The 27,123-nt window shown below is 36.4% G+C and overlaps 1 protein-coding gene across 6 annotated transcripts in view; it reads right to left on the reverse strand.

The window, feature by feature from the left end:
* ZMYM4 (zinc finger MYM-type containing 4) overlaps positions 1-27,123 on the reverse strand; it is a 135,375-nt gene that overhangs the window by 12,961 nt on the left and 95,291 nt on the right. For all 6 annotated transcript variants that reach the window (XM_032388101.1, XM_032388081.1, XM_032388110.1 and 3 more), the window contains 10 exons: positions 26,943-26,980; positions 25,874-26,018; positions 22,388-22,506; positions 21,487-21,658; positions 13,664-13,717; positions 12,722-12,901; positions 12,260-12,354; positions 8,050-8,221; positions 7,778-7,873; positions 5,570-5,721 (listed from right to left, as the gene is read on the reverse strand). In XM_032388101.1, coding sequence (XP_032243992.1) covers positions 5,570-5,721; positions 7,778-7,873; positions 8,050-8,221; positions 12,260-12,354; positions 12,722-12,901; positions 13,664-13,717; positions 21,487-21,658; positions 22,388-22,506; positions 25,874-26,018; positions 26,943-26,980 — 1,223 coding nt within the window. The remainder of the gene's footprint in view (positions 1-5,569; positions 5,722-7,777; positions 7,874-8,049; positions 8,222-12,259; positions 12,355-12,721; positions 12,902-13,663; positions 13,718-21,486; positions 21,659-22,387; positions 22,507-25,873; positions 26,019-26,942; positions 26,981-27,123) is intronic.

Here is a 27,123-nt window from a genome sequence, read left to right on the forward strand (position 1 = left end):
ATTCTTAGATAAAACACCAAAAGCACAAAAAAACAGAAAAAATAAACTGAACTTCATCAAAATTCAAAACTTTTGTGCATCAAAGTACACTAACAAGAGAGTGAAAAGAAAACCCAGAAACTAAGAAAAAATATTTGCAAATCACATATCTGATAAAGAGTTTAATATCCAAAATATATAAAGAAATCCTACAACTCAACAACAAAAAGACAACCCAATTTAGAAATGGAACAAAGGTTTTAAATATTTATCCAAAGAGGATATAAACAAATGGCCAACAAGTACATGAAAAAATGCTCAATGACCTTTAGTCATTAGGGAAATGCAAATCAAAACTACAATGAGATATCACTTCATATCCATCAGATGACTTTTAAGAAAAAAGGAAATTAACAAATGTTGGCAAGAATATGGAGATATATAGAACCCTCATACATTGCTGCTGGGAATGTAAAATGGTGCAGCCACTGTGGAAAAGGGTTTGTTGGTTTCTCAACAAGCTAATCAAGAGTTACCACATGACCCTGTGATTCCACTTACAGGCATAAGACCCAAAAGAATTGAAAACAGGCGTTCAAACAAAATCCTGTACATGAACGTTCACGGTATCATTCACTTTTCGTGATAGCCAAAAGGTAGAAACCACTCAAATGTCCATGAACAGATGAGTGGATAAACAAAATGTGGTATATCCAAGAATTAAATAATTCAGACATAAAAGGAATGAAGTACTGATTCATGCTACAACATAGGTGAACCCTATGTTGAAAGAGGCTGGACACAAAAGGCCATATAAAATTGTATAATTCTACTTATATGAAATATCCAGAATAGGCAAATCCATAGAGATAGAAAGCAGATTTATGGTTGCCAGGGACTAAATGGAGGAGGTAATAGGGAGTGGCTACTTAATGGGTATGAGATTTCCATTTAGGGTATTAAAGTTCTAGAGCAACATAGTGATGACGATTGTACAACATCCTCAATGTACTTTATGCCACTGAATTGTACACTTTAAAATGGTAAGTTTTATGATATGTGTATTTTATCATAATGTAAATATTGCACTACACTACTTTAAAAATATATGTCTCTAAGAGTTTTCCATGTAAATATGTTTAAGAGCAATTCATTGCTTTTTAACTACTATATGGTATTCAATAGTACAGACACACTATAGATGACTGAACCATTACTATTTTGATGAACACACAGATGGCTTCCAATTTTTTGCTGTTAAAAACAATGTTACAATGAAAATACATGTCTTTCTATATACATGTGCGTGCATTTCTTTGGGGAAAAATACTGATCAATGGATTTACTAGACTGATGAATCTATATGCATTTAAAGTTTTGTTTTTTTTTTTTTTAAAGATTTTTAAGTAATCTCTACACTCAACACGGGGCTTTAACTCACAACCCCGAGACAAGAGTCGCACACTCCGCTGACTGAACCAGCCAGACACCCCTACATGCATTTAAAGTTTTAAAAGTCACATCAACTTGCCCTCTGAAAAAGCCTCCACACAAGAAAAATGTATACGTCTTCACTAATACTTGGTATTATCAAACTTCTCAATTGTTCAATTTTTTCTTTTCTTTTTTTTAAGATTTTATTTATTTATTTGACAGAGACACAGTGAGAGAGGGAACACAAGCAGGGCGAGTGGGAGAGGGAGAAGCAGGCTTCCTGCGGAGCAGGGAGCCCGATGCAGGGCTCGATCCAAGGACCCTGGGATCGTGACCTGAGCGGAAGGCAGATGCTTAATGACTGAGCCACCCAGGCGCCCCTCAATCATTCAATTTTCAATCAGCCTAATGGGTGCAATTTTTCCTTGGTTATAGCTGAGTACCATTCATATTAGAGAGGCGGTCCACCACAGTGATCATAAGAACAGACTCTGAAAATAAACCATCTGGATTCACATTCTCGCCCTGCCAATTACTACCTTGGGGACTTCAGGCAAGATTTTCACTCACTGTGCCTAGCAGAAAATGGTGATGATGATAGTCCTTATACATCACAGGGGTGCACTAACAAATAAATGAGTTAATATATGAAATAAGCTTATATTAATACACAGCATACACAGTAAATGACTATTAGGCATTCCTGGTACATTTTGCCTGTTAGCTATCTGTTGATTTTCTTTGTTACTTGCCTATTTGTTTCTTTTGTCAATTATCCCCTTCTTGGCTAATGTTAACAATGGTGGTCCAGGTATTGACATTACAGTTGAGTTGAGTTTATTTCTTTACATTTTTATGTATTTTTAAAATTCTTTACAATAAGCATAATTATCTTTATAATCAGAAAAAAAAAGAAAACAGGAAGCACATTTGAGATGTCAACATAAGTAACCTTTTAAAATTCTTTACAGTTAAGGAAAAGTTACTTTTTGTCAAAATTGATAAAATGTTCATAATATTTACTTTCTAAAACAATCAGCTGACAATTTATTAAATTATAGCCTTTTTAATAGTTTTATTAATATAACAATATGATAAATATACTAGAGAAAACTCTCATTAAGGTTCTGATTTGTCTCACAAATTAGAGTATATTTTATAGGTAGCGGAGTATTTGGTATGTAAAGCAGTCCAATGTTTTTTACTGAAATCACAGCAATGACGTTTGATTATATTCAAATCAGAACAGGAATCACTACCACACTTCTTGACATCTGCATTGATAAAATTAGAAAATGCTCTTTAGATCCATAATATCATAAACTCTAAAAGTACAGGAAGTGTGCTTAGAATCTTCACAATTTTTACCTAACCAAAATGCATGCGTGGCGATAAATTTTGGTTGAAAGAACCTATAAAAGGGGCGCCTGGGTGGCTCAGTCATTAAGCATCTGCCTTCGGTTCAGGTCATGGTCCCAGGCTCCTGGGATCGAGCCCCACATCAGGCTCCCTGCTCAGCGGGAAGCCTGCTTCTCCCTCTCCCACTCTTCCTGCTTGTGTTCCCTCTCTCACTGTCTCTCTCTGTGTCAAATAAATAAATAAAATTTAAAAAATATATTTATCTTTTACAATCAAGAAACTGAATCAAAATACAGTGGGAACAATAATTAAATAACGAAAGTGCTCTTTTGACTCTGGGGAAAACAAATGCTGCTTGCATAACTAGATACCCATCACAAATCTTATTCATCAGAAATACACTTGTATCATGTACAAAAATGAATTTCAGATGTATTAAAGATAATCTTAAAAAAAACCCCAAATATTTAAGAAAGAAATCCAAGAGAATTTAAATACTTATGTAGGAAGACCATCCTAAGCAACACAGAAAAACCAGGAATTTTAAAGGGAAATAAATGCATATTATTAAACTATGTAAAAAGGAAAAAATTTTGAATGGCAAATATATAAACAAAAACTGGAAAACAAAAATATACTGGAAAAATTTATTTCAAGCATTTACATCAGAGTTCTTATCCCCAATATAAGAGATCCTACAGATAGAAAGGAAAAATCCAAATGACCAAAAGCATAAAAAGACATTCTACTTTATAAAAATTGGAAAATACAAATTGGAGCCACCAGATGCCTTTTTTTTTAAGCCATCAGACCATCAGAATAATAAACATTATAAAGAGGAGAATTCAAGAAATGGGCACTCATAATACTGCTGGTAAAGTTGTAAATTAACCATTCTGGAAGGTAAAATGAAAATATCTTAAAATTTAAAAAATCTATATATGCAGGTGCCTGGGGTGGCTCAGTCAGTTAAGCATCCGCCTTCAGCTCGGGTTATGATTCAAGGGTACTGGGATCAAGCACCACCACCTCTGGCTTCCTGTTCAGCAGGGAGTCTGCTTCTCCTTCTCCCTCTGCCCCTCCCCCTGCCCATGCTCTCTCTCAATCTCTTAAATAAATAAATAAAATCCTAAAAAAAAAAGAAAGAAAAATCTATATATGCTTTAACCTAAAAATAAAAGCACCAGTTCATCAGGCACTCAAATAAAATATTTACTAAACCACTGTATTAAGACTAAGGGGGGGGAGTAACCTGAATACTTAAAAGAAAAAAGGGTGAATAATTGGTATATTCGTATTCTGCAATATTATGCAGCTTTCCTTTATAAAGGAAGGAATTTGATTTTATGTTCACCTGGAGGGATACATAGATTGAGAAAAGTAAGCTGCAAAAAAATGTATATGGTATCAGCCCCATTTTGCTAAAAACTAAGCAAAACAACTATACACATCTAAAACATCTATACACACGCATATGTGTATGACACAGAAGGACAGATACTGCAACACTGGTTATCTCAGAGACTGGGAATGAAGGAGAGAAAACTGTCCGTATATGCCTTCAACTTACTGTTTTTAACAGTTACACTGAACACATACTACTTTTATAATTAAAAAACAAAACTTTAGGAATAAATGCCTAAATAAAAGAACACCCCCACCCCCCCCCACCATACAAATGGAAGAAAATTTCACAAATAGAGAAAAGAAAAATCAACAACATCCAGAGCACTACCACCCAAGATGATAACCACTATCAACATATTTTGATGCATTTCATTTTATTACATGTTTATAGGACTGGTTTTTAAATCATTATATGTTAACATATACTGATGCACATAGAATTCATATTCTCATTTTGTTCATTTAATCCTTTAATATTAGTATTTTACACGTTACTAGAAGTTACTTTGTAAACAATTTTTATTGGCTACATAATATACAAGTTTATAAATATAATTTACTTAAATATAACACTCTGGTGGGCATTGAAGTTATTTCCAATTTTGTGCAAATGATGTCTGAATTTCAGAGTATTAGCTTTGTCAGACTCCCAAAAAGTGAATTACTGGCAAAAGAGTATGAACATTCAAAAATATTACTGAAACACGTGCCCAAAACTGCTTTCTAGAAGTGTGTACTAATTACCACCAGCTATGAAGGCAAATCCCCTTCACAGAATTTGTATCAACAATAAGTGTTATAATATTTTTTGCTAATGTCATAGACAAACAATGGTACGTCATTTTATTTTATTTTTTAAAAGATTTTATTTCTTTATTTGAGAGAGAAGAGAGCACACAAGCGGGGAGAGGGAGAAGCAGACTCCCCGCTAAGCAGGGAACCCAACATTGGTCTCAATCCCAGAACCCTGGAATCATGACCTGAGCTGAAGGCAGACTCTTACCTGATTGAGCCACCCAGGTGCCCCATGTCTGTTATTTTAATGTGCATTTAGAAAATTTTAAATAAGACTACATGATTTACATAAGTACATATATACACACACAGTCACCTATGTCACTTTTTGTGACTTTGCTATTTTTGCCTTTTTTGTCCATATAACAATAAAATGCACCATCCTGAATTTCTGTTATTCTACGAACAGTCTCAATTTGGCTTATGGAAGGCTATATGATCAAAACTTTTAAATCAGGGGCAGTGGTTCATTAAGAACAGAGTATAAAAGCAATACCAAACCACCATATACACTATAATTTTCAGCTTGAATCACAAGATCTATCAGAATTATTAAAAATGCAATACATTTTAGAACAATTACTGAATTTGATACCTGCTGAATTCCAAGGCACAAGTATAAGATACTGTCTGGATCATATTTTTCACCATTTGGTCTCCGCACTTCTTGGATAAACTGGCATAAACCCAAACTCAACTCAGCAAAAGTGCAGGACAGAATATCTTCCTTCAGCTTGATAGAACGGACTATGGAAAGGTAGAAAACATCTGAAATATTAACTTATAAGAAACACAGTAACATTACTTTAGTCACTGAAAAACACTGACTACTACTGTGGGCTCAGACATTATAGTGTACACTGGTGAATACATGGATTACAGATAAATCCCGATCTGAAGGCTTTTTCAGTTAAAGAAATAAAAACAATGCAGTGCACCATGTGTAACAGGTGCTGTGACAGGGGTTTAGTTTAAGAAGGATTCTAGGAAAGCAAATGAGGAACATCTATCAGACAGGGAAGGGTCAGGTGAGATTCTGGAGGATGTGACACTAATGCCAGACCTTGAAAGGTGAAGAAGAATTAAACAAACGAATAAAGAATTGCAATCTAAGATATAAAAATACTTCCCGAAGCATATTCCACAAAGTACTAGTAATATGAGAGCTGGAGAAAACTGGGTTTCTAAGATCTGATAAATTTAGAAAACAGCAGCATACTATATCTGCGTCTAAAGAATTCACAATGATACATAAAAGGTTTATTAACGGTTCTGAGAATATCTGCATAAAAATGCTGTTTAACCTTCTCTAACTCCGATTTATTTGAATAAAGAACACTTCAAGTAACATGTAACAGCTTCATGCCCTTAGAAATGCTGGAATACAGAAAAATGAAAAGATCGAAGGGACTTAGATATATAGGAAAAAATCAAGAAGGGTAGATGAAGGCGGATGGTGGTAAATCTCACCTAGCATATTAAGGCTTTGAAGACAACTAAGAACTAAATTAATTTACCAGGAGAGTGACCCAATTTGATTTGTAGAGATCCTACAATTTGATATGTAGAGAAACTACTCCAGTAGAGATCCTACTTCAATTCAGATTAGAATGAAAGTACTCTTTTTCTAGTCACTGCTCCTCTGCATTTAGATAAGGTTGCATGTTTTCAAAGATACACTCGAGTTCCCCTGATTTAGTTTTTTAAAAGGTAAGTGGTGGTTCAGAAGGGCAAGGACCATGTTTGACCTTTTCACCAAAGTACCTAACCACCATGCATGGTACATACCTGGTACATAAACTCAGTACTTTTTGGATGAATGAATAGCAGAAATGAGTAGGCATCCCCTGTGGCTATTGCATTTAGGCCTGGTAGTTTAATATAATATTACCTCTCCATTCTCCCTACCCCTCTTCCTTCTTTAAAACAAAGAGTGCGGTGGCTCAAACTGGGAGTTAAAGGGCCTAATAAACCTCCCTAAAAGAAGTATATTTTTATCACTCAGCAGAGATTACACTTGATCTGCAGGAATTCAGTGCATCAGTCACAGACCACAGCAGCTACTAACTGCTCCAATAAGGAGAGTGACATGTACCCAAAAGCCAGCAGGGTAGACTGAGGTGAAGCCAAGAGTGCATGCAATTACCTGATTGTTAGAAAGAAGGTATAGCTGGAAAGATGCAAAGTATCTAGTGACAAGGACATACTCATCCATTCTTGCCCTATCTCATTCCACAAAGATTACAGTAAGTATCTCACATAAGACACAGATAATAAAAAAGGAAAATAAAAACTGAAAACAAAAGTTTAGAATAGGAACTTCAAAACCAGAGGGAAAAAAAAGTAGGCTCTAAAATTAAACACTGCTGCTCTATATGAATTGTTTATTGGGTCCCAAATTTCCTGGCACCCAGTCTCACAGAGCTTATTATTAGGAAAAATTCCTACAGAAGAGGCAAGGCTTTTCCAGGTAAAATTTTTCTCAACACCACCACCAACAGCAGAAGTGTCACAATGGGTTTCATGTTACAGATACAGGGCTCAAGAATACAGATTTGAGTCACCCGCATAATGTTAGAGGAAGGAATACAATTCCTCGTATTTGCGTAACAAATACATGCCCATACAACCTTACCTTCATAACAAGATCTTTGTAATTCAGAGTAGGATATTAATTTCTCTCTTTTACCATAAGACTCCAATTTTTAAATAATCTTAAATATTCCCATTTACAAATTTAAAATTGGCAATAATATTAAAAAGTGATTCAGAGAATTCAGACTACAAAGAGAAATGATTTTACCTCTACAGCCTGGCTCTGAGGATTCTTGAGAGACTGCATGGTCTTGAGCACTTCCTAAAGGGTCAGAACATGGGCTAGATGCAGCATGTTCAATACCTGAGAAGGAGAGAAGAAATTAAAACTTTAAATAAAAATGGAGGAAAATTTAACACCAAAACCAAAGTTTTATGCAATTTTTGACCTAATATGTATCCCTTTTGTGTAGACTGATGACTTGAATTATATACCCCCAACCCCCTCAATCAAGACACAAATTCATGCTGTGTATTTACCGCCACATTTCAGATCCCCCTGCTCTTCCTTGGCATTTTTCCACTGAACCCAGTTCTTCCAGGCATTTACCCCGTACATGTATTTCAGTGTCATCCCAGACACTGAACATCCCTGAAAGGCTCCTTGAATAAGACTTCTGGGCTCCACAGCCACTACAGACTTCTTCCGTCCCTGTAAGAATTCCAAAAATTCACAGAATATAAAATTTAGTTCTGAATCTTTAAGAAACATAGTTCTCAAAGAAAGAAGGGAATAAATTTACAGAATACACAATTTATTATTAGATCCTAAATATTCAGTTCTTAAAGCTAGAAAGAGTTTTAGAGGTTAATCCAATCCATATAGTAAAGAAAAAAAAAGGAGAGAGTTGAAATGCAGAACTCTAATAATTACTAACATTAGAGTACTCACTATGTTCCAGAAACTGAACCCACCCTATGAAGTATGAATAACAGTTATTACCACTCAGGTCTATTTCATGGAACATACGAGCAGATCCATTCTGGGATCCAAAACAAGCCCCCATAAATTCTCTACCTACAATCAAATTAAACTAGAAAACAATAATGAAATGATGTTAAAAAAATCCTCAAAAATTGGGGTGCCTGGGTGGCTCAGTCATTAAGCGTCTGCCTTCGGCTCAGGTCATGATCCCAGGGTCCTGGGATCGAGCCCTGCATCAGGCTCCCTGCTCCGAAGGAAGCCTGCTTCTCCCTCTCCCACGCTCCCTGCTTGTGTTCCCTCTCTCGCTGTGTCTCTCTCTGTCAAACATATAAAATCTTAAAAAAAGAAAATCCTCAAAAATTGGAAATTAACACATTTATAAATACCCATGGTCAAAGAAGAAACCACAAATGCAATTAGAAAATATTTTGAACTTCAGTGAAAATGAAAACATTTTTTCCCACAGTGCTAAAGCTTACAATGACATTTATAGTATTAAAATGCTTCTATGAAAAATAAATAAAAGTCTAAAATCAAGAATCAAAGCTTTAAGAAAACTAGAAAGAGGAGACCACATTAAAACCCAAAGTAAGAGGGGTGTCTGGGTGGCTCAGTCAGTTAAGCATCCAACTCTTGATTTCAGCTCAGGTCATGATCTCGGGGTCGTGAGATCAAGCCCCACATCCGACCCCGCACTGGGCATAGAGCCTGCTTGCCTGTTTGGGATTCTCTCTCTCCCTCTCCCTATGCCTGCCTCTCTCTCTCTCTGTCTCCCCCCACCAAAAAAGTAAATGAAATAAAACCCAAAGTAAGGAAAATTAAAGAAATAAAAATAAGAACAAAAATCAATGAAAAAAGAATAGAGAAAAATTAATAAAGTTAAAAAGCTAGTTCTTTTAAAAGATAAAAAAAAATACACGTCTAGCTAGAATGATCAGGAAAAAAAGAGAGAAAACATTAAATTACCAATACCTGATCCTAGAGACATTAAAAGGATAGTTAAGAGAATGCTGTCACGCCAATAAACTTGACAAGGCAGATGAAATGAACAAATTTCCTGAAAGACACAAACTAACAAAGCTTGCTCTAGAAGAGATAACCTAAACAGCCATAAACATTTAATTCATAGTTTAAAACTTTCCTACAAAACCCCTATAGACCCACCAGTTAAATTATATCAATTCGATTTTAGAAAATAAAAAGGGAGTAAACACTAACTCACTGTACAAATGTTACCATTATCCTGAGAACAAGGCCAGACAGTCATTACAAGAAGACTACAGATCACTCTCTCTTCAACGGAGACATTTATAAAACCTTAACAATATACTAGCAAACTGAATCCAGCAATAGATAAAAGACTAAATACATCAGAAGAAAGTAAGATTCATCCCATGAATGCAAAGTTAGTTTACCATTTTAAGAATTAATGTATGTCATCATTTTAATAGACTCAGAAAGGAAAAACCAGATGAGCATCTCAATAGATGCAAGAGAGCCACCTGACAAATTCAACACAAATCATGATAAAAATTCTCAGCAAATTAAAAATAGAAGAGAACTACCTGCCTGATAGGGGCCCTCCACAAGAAACCTACAAGTAATATCATAGTTAATACTGCAAGACTGAACACTTGCCCTACGACTGAGAATAGGCACGAAGATCCGCTCTCATCACTAATATTCAACGTTGTACTGAAGCTAGTACAATACATAAAAGAATCCTAGCTAGTGCAATACATTAAAAAAAAAAGTGCATTAAGATTGGAAAGGAAAAAGTAGAACAATCTTTATTCACAAATAACAGGATTGTCTAGGTAGAAAATCCTAGACTTTAGTTGAGCAAAATCACAGTACATAAAATCAATATAGAAAAAGAAATCTCAGGGTGCCTGGGTGGCTCAGTTGGTTAAGCATCCAACTCTTGATTTTGGCTCAGGTCATGATCTCAGGGTCGTGAGATCAAGCCCGGCACTGGGCAACACTCTCAGCAGGGTACCTGCTTGAGATTCTCTCCTCTCCCTCTGCCCTCCCCCCGGCTTGTGCTTTTTCATTCTCTAAAATAAATTAAAATCTTTACTATAAAACCTAGCAATCCCACGTCTGCATATTTTTCCTCAAATGAAACTATATGTTCACACAGAGATTTATATCTAGAATGTTCATAGCAGCTGTATTTGAAACAGCCCAAACCTGGAAATAACCCAAATTTCCATCAACTGTTAAACAAATTCTGTTTGTCCATACAATGAAATGCTACTCAGAAATAAAAAGGAATGCATGGCCTACTGATACATGAAACAACATAGATAAATCTCCAAAACATTATGCTAAGTTAAAGAAGCCAAACAGGGAAGACTACAAATTACCTAATTCCATTTATATGAAATTTTAGAAAAGGCAAAGCAGTACAATTTTGCATCAATCTGCAAAGCAGATTGGTGGTTATCAGGAGCTAGAGAAGACTGACTGCAAAAGGTCACAAGGGAGCTTTTGGGACAGTGGAAGTGCTATGGTTGTGGTGGTAATTACATACTGAATATATTTGGTGAAGCTCATCAAATTTTACACTTAAAATTTATGAATTTTTGCATGTAATTATAACTCAATAGAGATAATTTTTTTAAAATAAGGCTATTATTCTTTTAGTTTTTAGTACGGGAAAGTCCTGTCAATATGAAAAACAGTCCACATGAATTTCACTATTATACTATATTATATAAAATAAACCTCATTATAATATACCAAAAAAGCTAAATTTAGAGACTTAAAAAAAAAGTGTACAACGAGGATTATAAAAAGCTTTTTAAAGTAAAACAACAAAACACCCTCAATTATAAAAACAAAAGAAAAAGACCATGCTAAAAGAAACAAAGTAAAAGGTAATGGTCTTTTTTTTCAACAATAGCTGTCTGCCATATATTGTTTATTATTTTGAGTTCATCAAATATAGTACAAATACATTTACAAAATTTTATAAATTCATAAAGATGGCATGATTATGTGGGACATACACAGGCGTTGTGTCATATACTATTCTGGAGTGGCAGGAACGCTACCCTTTCTTGTATCTGAATGGCTGAACCTGGGCCATGAGTCAGTACATGCTCCTAGCTATCAGTCCCCAGTAAGTCCTGGATGACTTACTATAACACAAGTGAGTAACAAACTATCCACCAGTAAACTGTAAATTTTTGTGGTTACCCTTCTATCAGCTGGAAAAGGCTTATTTAACTATGATCCAGATGATGACAATCACAACAAACATTGAACAGCTACATAATAATAACCACATACTAAGCATCTGCCATGTGCTATGCTGGAAGACTTATCTCAGTACCTCTATTACCAAAACATCAAGGTTTACATATCCCTTTAAAATATTCAAAAGATATGGTTCTTGATTATAAGAAACAGAAATAAAGGCACAAAAGTACAAGGCTGTGGGCGCCTGGGTGGCTCAGTCGTTAAGCGTCTGCCTTCGGCTCAGGTCACGATCCCAGGGTCCTGGGATCGAGTCCCACATCGGGCTCCGTGCTGGCCGGAAGCCTGCTTCTCCCTCTCCCACTCCCCCTGCTTGTGTTCCTGCTCTTGCTATCTCTGTCAAATAAATAAATAAAATCTTTAAAAAAAAAAAAAAGTACAAGGCTGTGTAAAACAATGTATGGAATTCTGTGACCCTGCCCATTACAGAGCTTTGTAAACATCAAGAACTAAGAGACACCGAAGGAAAGAAAATGCTAGAAAAATTAATCTACTGCTTACTCTTCGTCTAGGCTGAGGGAAGCCATCTCTGTGCCGTCGTCTTGTTCGGGAACGTGCCTGGATTCCCTGTCCTTTATTCAGTGGGTCAAAGGATTCTATAATAATCAGCAGAAAGCATAATTTGAGGTAAATAACTCACAGATTTATATAAAGACAGACTGGGGGAGGAAACATCAGGTAATCATCACTATATTAATTATTTTGTTCATGATAAAATAACTTTATTTATATTCTTAAGAAAAAGGATACAGCACTTAAAAACTTCATTAAAAATCAAGGAAACCTCCTACATGGTTACTATGGGAAAGGTTAAACACAACACAAAATTAACTACTTATTATTTAACCTTCAAAGGTGGGCATCATTTGTGCCCTAGATTATCACACTGTATATCTACTTCATAATGTCAATTCAGAGTTATGCCAATCTTCTAAAATCAAGAGTATTTTATGTGGCACAAACCGGATGGAAAATCTGCTTCCAGATCCTGCTCAGTTTCTCCTTTTGAGAGCTGCTTCAAGTCTGAATCAGCCTCTTGCACAGCATTTGACTTTAAGGCATAATGATTCAACTCTTCCTCCCAGCTATGCGGAGTAGATACTGCCTCTGATTCAAGGTCACCACTGTATGTACTTCCTTGGTCTGAAACAGACAGAAAACAAACATACGCTCAAAATAAGATGGACTCTATTTGCGCTGAGAAACCTTCCTGAACCCTGGAATAACAAAACCGAGATGACTGCCGATTTAACTAGGTACACTAAAGAATGAAAACTTCTTCACCAGCCTCATAAAACTGGCTTCATATTCTTGGTATACACTTTAAAGCATCATTTCAATTAATCCTTAAAACCAGTATCTGAGGTAACTTTTATTATTCTCATTACATATTAACATACATAAACACCTGATGCCCCCAACAAATAGCTAAAATTACAAATATTAAATCCAAGGATACTAATACTTTGTGGGTTTGTATTAATAACTGAGGATAGTATTTCCTTTTTTTTTTTTTTTAAAGATTTTATATATCGGGGCGCCTGGGTGGCTCAGTCGTTAAGCATCTGCCTTCAGCTCAGGTCATGATCCCAGGGTCCTGGGATCGAGCCCCGCATTGGGCTCCCTGCTCCTCGGGAGGCCTGCATCTCCCTCTCCCACTCCCCCTGCTTATGTTCCCTCTCTCGCTATGTCTCTCTCTGTGAAATAAATAAATAAAATTAAAAAAAAAAAAAGGTTTTATGTATTTATGAGAGAGAGAGAGAACCCGAGCAGGGGGAGGGATAGGGGAAGCGGATGGAAAAGCGGACTCCCTGCTCAGCAGGAAACCTGACACCAGCGCCATCCCATCCTCGGCACCCCAAGGATACTATTTCTAAGATCTGAAATATATGTCGAATTACAAACCTTTTTCAAAAATCTTGGTGTCTAGAAAGAGTTCCTGTTCAGAAGTTTGGGATCCTAAAGAAAAAAAAAAGTATATATTTAATAACTTACATGTATACACAAAGCAAACTGCATCTCAAATAAAATGACTGCATATATAAATGAATCATACTAGGGAATGCTAAGAAAATAGCCTTCATATGCAGAAAGAATGATTCATTAATAAAACTAGGCATTAGTGGTAAATGAAATTAAACAAATGATGACTGTAACAGTAGTTAAACTTCCAGGTAGCAGTATGAGAGAAGTCAGGTCAAGAGAGACATTTATTTTACACTCCTGTGCTTTCTGCCATTTTTTTTTACCATGAAACACATACACACACACACACGAACAATTTATTTACAAATTGACAAATATGATTACAATTATCTATCTTGCAGGTTAGGTTTGAAAATTTTTTCAGTCTGACTCAATTTTTAGGTTAAGGCAAAATTACAATATTTGTACAGAGGAAGCACCTGAAAAATGTTAACAATGTGAATGGAGATGCCAACTTAAAATGAGGTTTATTATCAGGAATTGCTTAAACTTCTAAACTAAGTATCAGAAATTAGAAGATCAAGCACAGGGGGAAATATTCTAAGACATTAAATTCCACATACAAATGGGTCAGAATTATGAGATTATATACTAGAGAGCAAAATGAGACCAGAAACAGTGGGATAATAACCTTTTTATGCATCTCTCAGGATATATATGATTTTAAAACTTAATGGCAACACAAGAGGAAAGCAGACATTTTTTCCAAATGCTACAGTGTTCTGAAAATCATCTAGCATTTACTATGCAAAATCTAAACCCAGCAGCTAGCTTTGTAAAAACCATCACTGAAAAAAAGAAAACATTTGTCAGGAAAAAATAATTTCCTGGCTCCTCAGTGATATAGGAAAAGGCCTTCATGTATTTCAACTATCCAAACACCATTTTCTCTATCTCTTCTTATACCCCCATATCAAGGAGGTACTAAACTAATTAAGGCTAGAAACCTTTCTGGATATGTACCTGCAACTTCTGGTTACTGTCATTTGCTTTGGAGTCAGGCAGACTGAATTCAACTTCTGGTTCCATCACTTCCTGATTGCATAACCAGGGCAAGTATGATATCCTATTTTCCAAAATGAGTTTAAAATAAACAGTATCCACCCCACAGGGTTGTTGTAAAGGTTAAATGAGGTGATGCACACAGTGCATTTAGGACATGTCTAGGGTATGGTAAGCACGTAACTACTGTTCTTATCGATATTCTACCCTCATAGCACAGGATTTATCTATAGGTTATCTTGAGCCAAACAGTTTTCCATCCTAAGGCTCTATTTGCCTTCTATCAACATGCTGATTATTATACAACAGAATTCTTAAATAGGGATCATGCCTTGAATATAGGAATAAAGCCAAAACATAATCATGAAAATGGATTTACAGATTATTTTTCTGGAATGATTAAGAAATAAAAGTAGAATATTAATACTTAGTTTTAAAAAAAGGACAGGACTGGCAAAGTCATTTGGGAACCACGGCAACAGGCCCCTCCCCCAGAAGATCAGCAAGAACAGCCAGCCAAGACCAAGTTTACCCATCAATGAGAACGGGAGAACTCCAGTGCTAGGGGAATAATGCACATAGAATCCATGGCTTTTTTACCATGATTCTTTAGTCTTTCAAAGTTAATTTTTTTTTAACTTTCTTTTCCCTTTTTCAACCAACATCTTATCAATCCCTTTTTTAAAAAACATTTTTATTTTTCATTTTTAGAGTCATATTCTATTCCTTCATAGTAGTTACCCGTGTTTTTGGCATATATATATATAAGTTGTTCTATTTAAAATTTTGACATATTTTCTTCTAACAGATCAAAATATACCCTAAATCTCTAGTGTATGGTTTTTTTCTACTCTCCTACCTGATCACATTCTCTCCCTTTTTTTTTCCTTTTTTTTTAAATCCTCTTCTTTCCTTTTTCAAACAACTTATCAATTCCTTTTATAAAATTTTTTATAATTTTCATCTTTACAGTCATATTTCATCCCTTCATCATATCAACCCTTATTTTTGTATATATATGTTTTTCTTTCTTTAAAATTTTGGGAGGCATTTTCTTCTAACAGACCAAAATACACCCAAAATCTAGTGTGTGGCACTGATCTATGTACCAGCCTGATCATATTTGATCATATTCTGGTTTTTTTGTCTTGTTCTGTTTTTGTTTGTTTTTATCTTTATCTTTTTTTTTTTCTTCTTTTTTCTCTCTTTCCTTTTCTTTTCCCCCTGCTTCAGGTCTTTTCTGATTTGTTTAGAGTATATTTTCTGGGGACGTTGTTACCCTGTTAGCATTTTGTTCTCTTATTAATCTATTCTCCTCTGGACAAAATGACAAGACAGAAAAAAATCACCTCAACAAAAAGAACAAGAGGTAGTACCAACTACCAGGGACCTACTCAATATGCACATTAGTACGATGTCGGATCTAGAGTTCAGAATCATCACTTTAAAGATACTAGCTGGGCTTGAAAAAAGCATGGAAGTTATCAGAGAAACCCTTTCTGGAGAAATAAAAGAACTAAAATCTAACCAAGTCGAAATCAAAAAGGCTATTAATGAGGAGCAATCAAATATGGGGGCGCTAACTGCTAGGATAAATGAGGCAGGAGAGAGAATCAGTGATATAGAAGACAAATGATGGAAAATAAAGAAGCTGAGAAAAAGAGAGATAAACAACTACTGGATCACGAGGGCAGAATTCGAGAGATAAACGATACCATAAGACGAAACAACATTAGAATAATTGGGATCCCAGAAGAAGAAGAAAGAGAGAGGGGGGCAGAATATATATTGGAGCAAATTATACCAGAGAACTTCCCTAATTTGGGGAAGGAAACAGGCATCAAAATCCAGGAAGCACAGAGAACCCCTCTCAAAATCAATAAAAATAGGTCAACACCCCGACATCTAATAGTAAAACTTACGAGTCTCAGAGACAAAGAGAAAATCCTGAAAGCAGCTCGGGAGAAGAGATATGTAACCTACAATGGTAGAAACATTAGACTGGCAACAGACCTATCCACAGAGACCTGACAGGCCAGAAAGGACTGGCAGGATATATTCAGAGCACTAAATGAGAAAAATATGCAGCCAAGAATACTATATCCAGCTAGGCTGTCACTGAAAATAGAAGGAGAGATAAAAAGCTTCCAGGACAAACAAAAACTAAAGGAATTTGCAAACACGAAACCAGCCCTACAAGAAATATTGAAAGGGGTCCTCTAAGCAAAGAGAGAGCCTAAAAGCAACATAGACCAGAAAGGAACACAAACAATATACAGTAACAGTCACCTTACAGGCAATACAATGGCACTAAATTCCTATCTTTCAATAGTTACCCTAAATGTAAATGGGCTAAATGCCCCAATCAAAAGACACAGGCTATCAGATTGGATTGAAAAAAAAAACACCCATCGATACGCTGTCTGCAAGAGACTCATTTTAGACCCAAAGACACTCCCAGATTGAAAGTGAGGGGGTGGAAAACCATTTACCATGCTAATGGACACCAAAAGAAAGCTGGGGTGGCAATCCTTATATCAGACAAATTAGATTTTAAACCAAAGACTGTAATAAGAGATGAGGAAGGACACTATATCATACTTAAAGGGTCTATCCAACAAGAAGATCTAACAATTGTAAATATCTATGCCCCTAACATGGGAGCAGCCAATTATATAAGGCAATTAATAACAAAAGCAAAGAAACACATCGACAACAATACAATAATAGTGGGGGACTTTAACACCCCCCTCACTGAAATGGACAGATCATCTAATAAGCAAAAGATCAACAAGGAAATAAAGACTTTAAATGATACACTGGACCAAATGGACTTCACAGACATATTCAGAACATTCCATCCCAAAGCAACGGAATACACATTCTTCTCTAGTGCCCATGGAACATTCTCCAGAAACGATCACATCCTAGGTCATAAATCAGGTCTCAACCGGTACCAAAAGATTGGGATCATTCCCTGCCTATTTTCAGACCACAATGCTTTGAAACTAGAACTCAATCACAAGAGGAAAGTCAGAAAGAACTCAAATACCTGGAGGCTAAAGAGCATCCTACTAAAGAATGAATGGGTCAACCAGGAAATTAAAGAAGAATTTTAAAAATTCATGGAAACCCATGAAAATGAAAACACAACTATTCAAAATCTTTGGGATGCAGCAAATGCAGTCCTAAGAGGAAAGTATATAGCAATACAAGCCGTTCTCAAGAAACAAGAAAGGTCTCAAATACACAACCTAACCCTACACCTAAAGGAGCTGGAGAAAGAACAGCAAATAAAGCCTAAACCCAGCAGGAGAAGAGAAATAATAAAGATCAGGGCAGAAATCAATGAAATAGAAACTAAAAGAACAGTAAAACCGATCAACGAAACTAGGAGCTGGTTCTTTGAAAGAATTAACAAGATTGATAAACCCCTGGCCAGACTTATTGAAAAGAAAAGAGAAATGACCCAAATCAACAAAATCATGAATGAAAGAGGAGAGATCACAACCAATAACAAAGAAATACAAACAATTATAAGAACATATTATGAGCAACTCTATGCCAGCAAATTAGATAACCTGGAAGAAATGGATGCATTCCTAGAGATGTATCAACTACCAAAACTGAACCAGAAAGAAATGGAAAACCTGAACAGACCTATAACCACTAAGGAAATTGAAGCAGTCATCAAAAATCTCCCAACAAACAAAAGCCCAGGGCCAGATGGCTTCCCAGGGGAATTCTACCAAACATTTAAAGAAGAATTAATACCCATTCTTCTGAAACTGTTCCAAAAAACAGAAATGGAAGGAAAACTTCCAAACTCATTTTATGAGGCCACCATTACCTTGATCCCAAAACCAGACAAAGACCCCATCAAAAAGGAGAATTACAGACCAATATCCCTGATGAACACGGATGCAAAAATTTTCACCAAAATACTAGCCAATAGGATCCAACAGTACATTAAAAGGATTATTCACCACGACCAAGTGGGATTTATCCCTGGGCTGCAAGGATGGTTCAACATCCACAAATCAATCAACGTGATACAATACATTAACAAAAGAAAGAACAAGAATCATATGATCCTCTCAACAGATGCAGAAAAAGCATTTGACAAAGTACAGCATCCTTTCTTGATCAAAACTCTTCAGAGTATAGGGATAGAGGGTCCATACCTCAATATCATAAAAGCCATCTATGAAAAACCTACAGCGAATATCATTCTCAATGGGGAAAAACTGAGAGCTTTCCCCCTAAGGTCAGGAACACGGCAGCAATGTCCACTATCACCACTGCTATTCAACACAGTAGTAGAAGTCCTAGCCTCAGCAATCAGACAACAAAAAGAAATAAAAGGCATCCAAATCAGCAAAGGAGAAGTCAAACTCTCACTCTTTGCAGATGATATGATACTTTATGTGGAAAACCCAAAAGACTCCACCCCAAAACTGCTAGAACTCATACAGAATTCAGTAAAGTGGCAGGATATAAAATCAATGCACAGAAATCAGTGGCATTCCTATACACCAACAACAAGACAGAAGAAAGAGAAATTAAGGAGTCGATCCCATTTACAATTGCACCCAAAACCATAAGATACCTAGGAATAAATCTAACCAAAGAGGCAAAGGATCTGTACTCAAAAACTATAAAATACTCATGAAAGAAATTGAGGAAGACACAAAGAAATGGAAAAACGTTCCATGCTCATGGATTGGAAGAACAAATATTGTGAAGATGTCAATGCTACCTAGAGCAATCTACACATTCAATGCAATCCCCATCAAAATACCATCCACTTTTTTCAAAGAAATGGAACAAATAATCCTAAAATTTGTATGGAACCAGAAAAGACCGCGAATAGCCAGAGGAAGGTTGAAAAACAAAAGCAAAGCTGGCGGCATCACAATTCCGGACTTCAAGCTCTATTACAAAGCTGTCATCATCAAGACAGTATGGTACTGGCACAAAAACAGACACATAGATCAATGGAACAGAATAGAGAGCCCAGAAATGGACCCTCAACTCTATGGTCAACTAATCTTTGACAAAGCAGGAAAGAATGTCCAATGGAAAAAAGACAGTCTCTTCAACAAATGGTGTTGGGAAAATTGGACAGCCACATGCAGAAGAATGAAACTGGACCATTTCCTTACACCACACACAAAAATTGACTCAAAATGGTTAAAAGACCTAAATGTGAGACAGGAGTCCATCAAAATCCTAAAGGAGAACACAGGCAGCAACCTCTTCGACCTCAGCCGCAGCAACTTCTTCCTAGAAACATCGCCAAAGGCAAGGGAAGCAAGGGCAAAAATGAACTATTGGGACTTCATCAAGATAAAAAGCTTCTGCACAGCAAAAGAAACAGTCAACAAAACCAAAAGACAACCAACAGAATGGAAGAAGATATTTGCAAATGACATATCAGATAAAGGGCTAGTATCCAAAATCTATAAAGAACTTATCAAACTCAACACCCAAAGAACAAAGAATCCAATCAAGAAATGGGCAGAAGACATGAACAGACATTTTTCCAAAGAAGACATCCAAATGGCCAACAGACACATGAAAAAGTGCTCAACATCGCTCGGCATCAGGGAAATCCAAATCAAAACCTCAATGAGATACCACCTCACACCAGTCAGAATGGCTAAAATTAACAAGTCAGGAAATGACAGATGTTGGCGGGGATGCGGAGAAAGGGGAACCCTCCTACACTGTTGGTGGGAATGCAAGCTGGTGCAGCCACTCTGGAAAACAGTATGGAGGTTCCTCAAAAAGTTGAAAATAGAGCTACCATACGATCCAGCAATTGCACTACTGGGTATTTACCCCAAAGATACAAATGTAGGGATCCGAAGGGGTACGTGCACCCCGATGTTTATAGCAGCAATGTCCACAATAGCCAAACTGTGGAAAGAGCCAAGATGTCCATCAACAGATGAATGGATAAAGAAGATGTGGTATATATATATACAATGGAATATTATGCAGCCATCAAAAGGAATGAGATCTTGCCATTTGCAACGACGTGGATGGAACTGGAGGGTATTATGCTGAGCGAAATAAGTCAAACAGAGAAAGACATGTATCATATGACCTCACTGATAAGAGGAATTCTTAATCTCAGGAAACAAACTGAGGGTTGCTGGAGTGGGAGGGATGGGGTGACTGGGTGATAGACACTGGGGAGGGTATGTGCTCTGGTAAGCGCTGTGAATTGTGCAAGACTGTTGCATCTCAGATCTGTACCTCTGAAACAAATAATGCAATATATGTTAAGAAAAAAAAAAAAGAAGAAGACAGCGGAGGGGAAGAATGAAGAGGGGGAAATCAGACGGGGAGACGAACCATGAGACACGATGGACTCTGAAAAACAAACTGAGGGTTCTAGAGGGGAGGGAGGTGGGAGGATGGGTTAGCCTGGTGATGGGTATTAAAGAGGGCACATTCTACATGGAACACTGGGTGTTATGCACAAACAATGATTCATGGAACACTACATCTAAAACTAATGATGTAATGTATGGTGATTAACATAATAAAAAATTTTTTTAAAAAAGGATAGGACTTTCAGAGGTATCAAATTTTACAAATCCATACACTTGATATTTAAACACAAATAAAGCTTTTAGAAACACCTGATTATCCAATACTTAATATTACCCGAGTTACCCAAATATTTTTAAGTGTATTTTTTTCTTTCTTTACTTTAAAACTATACCAACCTCCCTGGGATAGAGTCTTCTCCTTCTCTTCATCTTCTGCAATCATTTCTGCCATCTCAAGGAGATCAGCTTCAAATGGATGTGAAGGAAGCTTCTCCTTAATGTCTTCAATACTCTCGGTGACTTTATCTTCATTATCCATTGAGGATGGAATAAGCATAGGGACAGGCATCTGAAAGACCAAGGACAGTTTCTGGGGAATATGTCTGTCATCAAAACTATTATATGTGAGATGATTTAAGTACTAAAATAATGAACAAATTCAGGTATTTCTATTACTAATTATTAAAACAGTCTTGCTAGTCTGTTTTTATAAAACCACAGCCATCTGAATCAAAATTCAGTTAAGTGCTTTTTCTAAACAATCAACAAAATGTGACTGTCTAAAAGAATAATTATCTAACATATTTTTGTTTCTGATTATATTCTTGCTTAACATTTTCAGTTTCACATAACTATTTTCCTTAAGAATTCACCAAGGAAAAATATATTTCCAATAAAAAAATGAATACATTTCTAAGAAAAAGAATAATGTAAATCACAGTTTTTACTTTCTCACCCTTGCTAGAATCTACAATTTTAGCACATACACACAGTTTCTGATCTTTTCCTATTTGAGTGGTTTACTGTATATGAAACATTATAAACAGGCTTCATATACTCCATATTAAAAATATACTTCATATCCTTCATATACTCCATATTAAAAAATACAGTAATACTTCATATACTTCATATCCTTCATATACTCCATATTAAAAAATACAGTAATATGATAATAACCAACCATAGTCAGGAATATTTTACCAACAAGTGAAGAGTTTTTCTTTATGGCACTCTAACATTTTAGTTGAGGAAAACATTCACTAAATCAGCCTTAATCTCTAAAATGATTACTCACTGGAACTGGTATTCCAAATGGGACTGGTGCATACTGAGTATAAAGATGAAGAGGTATGGGCACAAACACTGGTACGGGAACTGGCACAACAATGATCTGGGGCTGACTTGGAGTGTCTTCTAATGAGGGAACAAAAAATCGCAAAAAACAAAGAGGGTTAGAAACATTTTAATAACAAAATTTTTTTTAAAGCAACAGAGATTTATAGTTCAAAAGAATTATAATTAAAAAAAATTTTTTTAAACACAAAGACTTGGGTCGCCTGGGTGGGTCAGTTGGTTAGGCGTCTGCCTTTGGCTCAAGTCATGATCCCAGGGTCCTGGAATCAAGTCCCACATCAGGCTCCCTGTTCAGCGGGGAGTCTGCTTCTCCCTCTCCCTCTCCCCCCAGCTTGTGCTCTCTCTCAAATAAATACAATCTTAAAAAAATAAAAATAAAAAATAAATCACACAGACTTATAGTTCAAAAGAAGTGTAATCTTTGACACTCTGAGTCCACAGAAGGAGAAATAACTGAAGTAGTAGTAAAGAAAGATTTGAAGATAGCAGTGATAAAAAGTGAGCAACACAACAATGATCAATGATACGAGGATACAGTGAATGAAGGATATAATTTGGATTAACAAATAGAAAGAATTGGAACAGTAATCTTAGAAGAGGGCTATAGAAAACTGGTAACATGAGTAAGAAAAGAATGTTAAGGAGGAGATTAAATAGGTAGAAGGGCCATTTTCATGAGGCTATAATGAACTTTTAAAAATCATTTCTAGTAGATAGTGTGGAGCTACTACAGATTGGTTAGCACAAAGTAATATGATGAAAATATCATTTAAAAAGCTTAATTTGGGGGTGCCTGGGTGGCTCAAGTCAGTTGAGCATCCAACTCTTGGTTTTTGCCAGGTCATGATCTCAGGGTCATGAGATGGAGCCTCGTGTCAGGCTCCATGGTAGCATGGAATTTGCTTGAGGATTCTCTCTCTCCCTCTCCCTCCCACTCTGCCCTCCCCTCACTTGGGCACACGCACGCACACACTCTCTCTCAATAAATAAATAAAATCTTTTAAAAAAAAGTTTAATTTAATTTGGAGGCCCTCTTAGCGTGGAATAAAAAGTATATCAAGTGTAAAAGTAGGTGGCAACTGCAATGTGTAGAGCTAAGATGATGAATACAGGGACCAGGGTGGTTATGATACCTACAAAAAAGAATGAATATATACAAGCAGATGTTCTAAGGTACTAAAAGATGAAACGGAACTTAGAAACCTAAATATGAGTAGGGAAAAAGTGAGAAGGATGGAGAATTCATTCAATTATTTAATAGGTATCCTACAGAGTCCTTTCTATGTGCCAGAAAAATACCCTAGAAGATTATAAAACCATTAACGTAAGAGAAAAGTGATGCTAGTGACAAGAAGTGAAAAGCTGGCAAGTTGAGGAGGGTCAGAGGCGGGATCAATTTTACCATGGTCCAGTGGACATTTAAAAAAAAAAAAAATTACCTGCAGATAGGGGGCTGGGCAAAGTGGGTGAAGGGGAGAAGGAGAAACAAGCCTCCAGTTATGGAATGAGTAAGTCATAGGAAAAAAGAGCAGAGCATAAGTAATACAGTCAGTGACACTCTAAGAGCAATGTGATGGGACGGATGGTAGCTACACTTGTGGGGAACATAGCATAATGTATAAACTTGTCAAACCACTAAGTTGTACACCCGAAACTAATGTAACACTGTGTGTCAACTATACTCAAAAACAAAGAAACCCAAATCACCTGATTAGAGATATCTGATAACAAAGCTACATAATACTAAATCAGCCATTATTAATACAATACAAATATAGGCCAAAGTCATCTACAGCATTACTAGTCAATGTGGTCCATGGGACCTTTAAGAAATGCAAAACCTCAGACCCCACTAAATTACAATGTACTTAATAAAATTCCGAAGTACTTCATATGCATATTAATGTTTGGGAAGCACTGACCTACAGGATAACCTTCCAGATCTAGCATAACCTTCCAGATCTAGGAATCTAGGATTACTTCCTGGTTTAAGCATTCTGAGACTTTCCGGGTGCCTGGATGGCTCAGGCGGCTAAGTGTCTGAATCTCAGGTCATGATCTCAGGGTCGTGAGATCAAGCCCCGTGTCTGACTCAGCGTGGAGCCTGATTAAGATTCTATCTTTCTGGGGCACATGGGTGGCTCAGTTGTTAAGCATCTGCCTTTGGCTCAGGTCATGATCCCAGGGTCCTGGCATCGAGCCCCACATCGGGCTCCCTGCTCGGTGGGAAGCCTGCTTCTCCCTCTCCCACTCCCCCTGCTTGTGTTCCCTCTCTCGCTGTGTCTCTCTCTGTCAAATAAATAAATAAAATCTTAAAAAAAAAGAAAAAAAAAAAGAGTCTATCTTTCTCCCTCTCTTTCTGTCCCTCCCCTGGGAGACTATGACATTTGATCCACAACCTGCTCCATTCGCCCTCAGCCAGCTTGACAGAAGCTCCCCTCTGGGTAGGTGTAGCCAGGAAGAATGGGCTCCTCTTTCTTCAGCTTCCAAGCAAGGGTTACCATACCTCACCAGGGGGATTGGCCACCATCATTTCTCATCCCCTCCAATTCTAAGGTGAAGAGGATAATTTCCTGGTGAGTATAGCTGACAGGCTGGGGTCTCCCTTTCTTCACCCAGTTGCCACCTATAGAGTAGAGGCCCTACTGCAGGAATGGTAGGCCAAGAATACTGGGTCCCAATCACCATCAGCCCTGATGACTTTGCAGGGCAGAGATTCCATGCCAGGAGAGGCAAACTGAGAAAAACAGAGGATAGCACCACGCTCAGAATCCAGAAATGTAGCTCAGAAATTTTGCCTGGGGGGAGAGGCCATTCTTAAGAAAAGAAAGCCCTCTTGCACAAAAATCTGACTATTTGAAACAGAGGGTGAAAAAGTTCAAACCTAAGGATGCTCTACAAAACAACAGTTCCTCAGGGTGCCTAGGTGGCTCAGTTGGTTAAGTGGCTGTCTTCAGCTCACGTCGTGATCCCAGGGTCCTGGGATGGAGCCCCGCTTCAGACTTCCTACTCAGCGGGGAGTCTGCTTCCCCTTCTCCCTCTGCCCCTCCCCCCTCTCATTTTCTCTCTCTCTCTCTCAAATAAATAAATAAAATCTTAAACAACAACAATAATTCTTCTTAATTTAGACCCTGTCTACATAATTCCAAAGTCTAGGCTTATTCCATAAAATTACACTGTCATAATAACAAAAGAAAATGAAGTATTCACAGTATGGTATTATAAATTAAACCCTCTCTTTGCCATAATTTCTTAATTCTCAGAGGGTGAAAATACCTAACTCACAGGAAGTTGTGAGAACAAAAGTGGGCAATGTATATAAACAACCAAACACATAACCCAGGAAATAGCAAGCACTCAATTAATGTAAACAGCTCTCACATTCCTTTCCAAAAAAAATTAAAGGAAGAAAGTGCAAGGAACATACCTGTCTGGCATTCTTTGTTTTGGGTATGTGGTTTGCAAGAGGTGGCTTTAGTCTGTGTGATGGGTTTGCACAGTAAGGCTTTATTCTTCAAAAGTCTTGGGGGCTGGGAAGGTGGCAGTTTCAGGGCATCTGTTTGTGTACTTGCCTAGTTAAAAAAAAATCAGAAACCGAAGAGGTTTTCAAAAGCTTATCATTAATTATAAGAAATCTTATAATTTCAAAAGAAATACTATATTGGAATTACATGGAAGACAGAGAACTTACGAAATATGTAAGAAATACAATATTCCTAAAATAGCAATAGTAATAAAATAGTCTAATAACTATATACTGACTCTGAATGTATCTAATTAACAGTTCTATTTAACAAGAAAAATGCTATTTCTATTCTAAGATACTGCTGGCCAGTAACAATGTTGGCTATGTTTAAAATGAGAACTGTTATTTTCTGAGTTGAGTCTTAGAAGACTTTGTTTCAAGATAACTAGAAATAACAGAATCACTTCTGATCACTTAAGTAACTTGGGAAAAAAAAAGGTATGAAAGTTATCCTAGAGACCAGAAAACACTTTAGAAATGCCACTGTTCTAAGTTTTTCTCGTATTTATTTTTTTCTTCTTTTGAGACAAAACAAAAAAATACTGAGTGAAGAAACAAGAATGCTTATTTAAGGATAATCTGCACTGGGTGGAAAACAAAGTACATTTTATAAATATTTCATTTACAATCTGACTATATTACAAAACACCCCAAATACCTTTTATGCCTGAATTCTATAAAATTTAATTCTCTAAAGCTAAACTAAAAAAAAAAAAACTAAACTAAACCAAACAAACAAAAACTGCCTTCAGTAACTACACAGAGAGCAACCATTCAAAGAAATCAAAGTACATAAAAGACCTAATTAAATAACCAGAATAACCAGAATCTTGTTCCCAAAGATTAAATGAGCTTATAAAATTTATTTTATATAACAAAGAATAAGCAGGAAAAATTAACAGACATATTCATATGTATAAAATTGGAAAATAAATACAGTGGCAATACCAGTTAAAAGAATAAAACTTACATCGCCAATGATTTTTGCTGTTACTGTTGGAACTGCACCTGATATAAATTAAAATAAATATTTAGGATCTTACACAATTATTTAAACAGTAGCATTTAAAGCTGATGGTGGAACGACAGACAGAAAATCTCATAATAAAAACATGAATTATCTTAATTTACAGGAAAACTACATGTAAAGT

This window comes from Phoca vitulina, unplaced genomic scaffold (genome assembly GCF_004348235.1).
Source record: "Phoca vitulina isolate PV1807 unplaced genomic scaffold, GSC_HSeal_1.0 scaffold2, whole genome shotgun sequence".
In the NCBI taxonomy this organism is placed as follows: domain Eukaryota; kingdom Metazoa; phylum Chordata; class Mammalia; order Carnivora; family Phocidae; genus Phoca; species Phoca vitulina.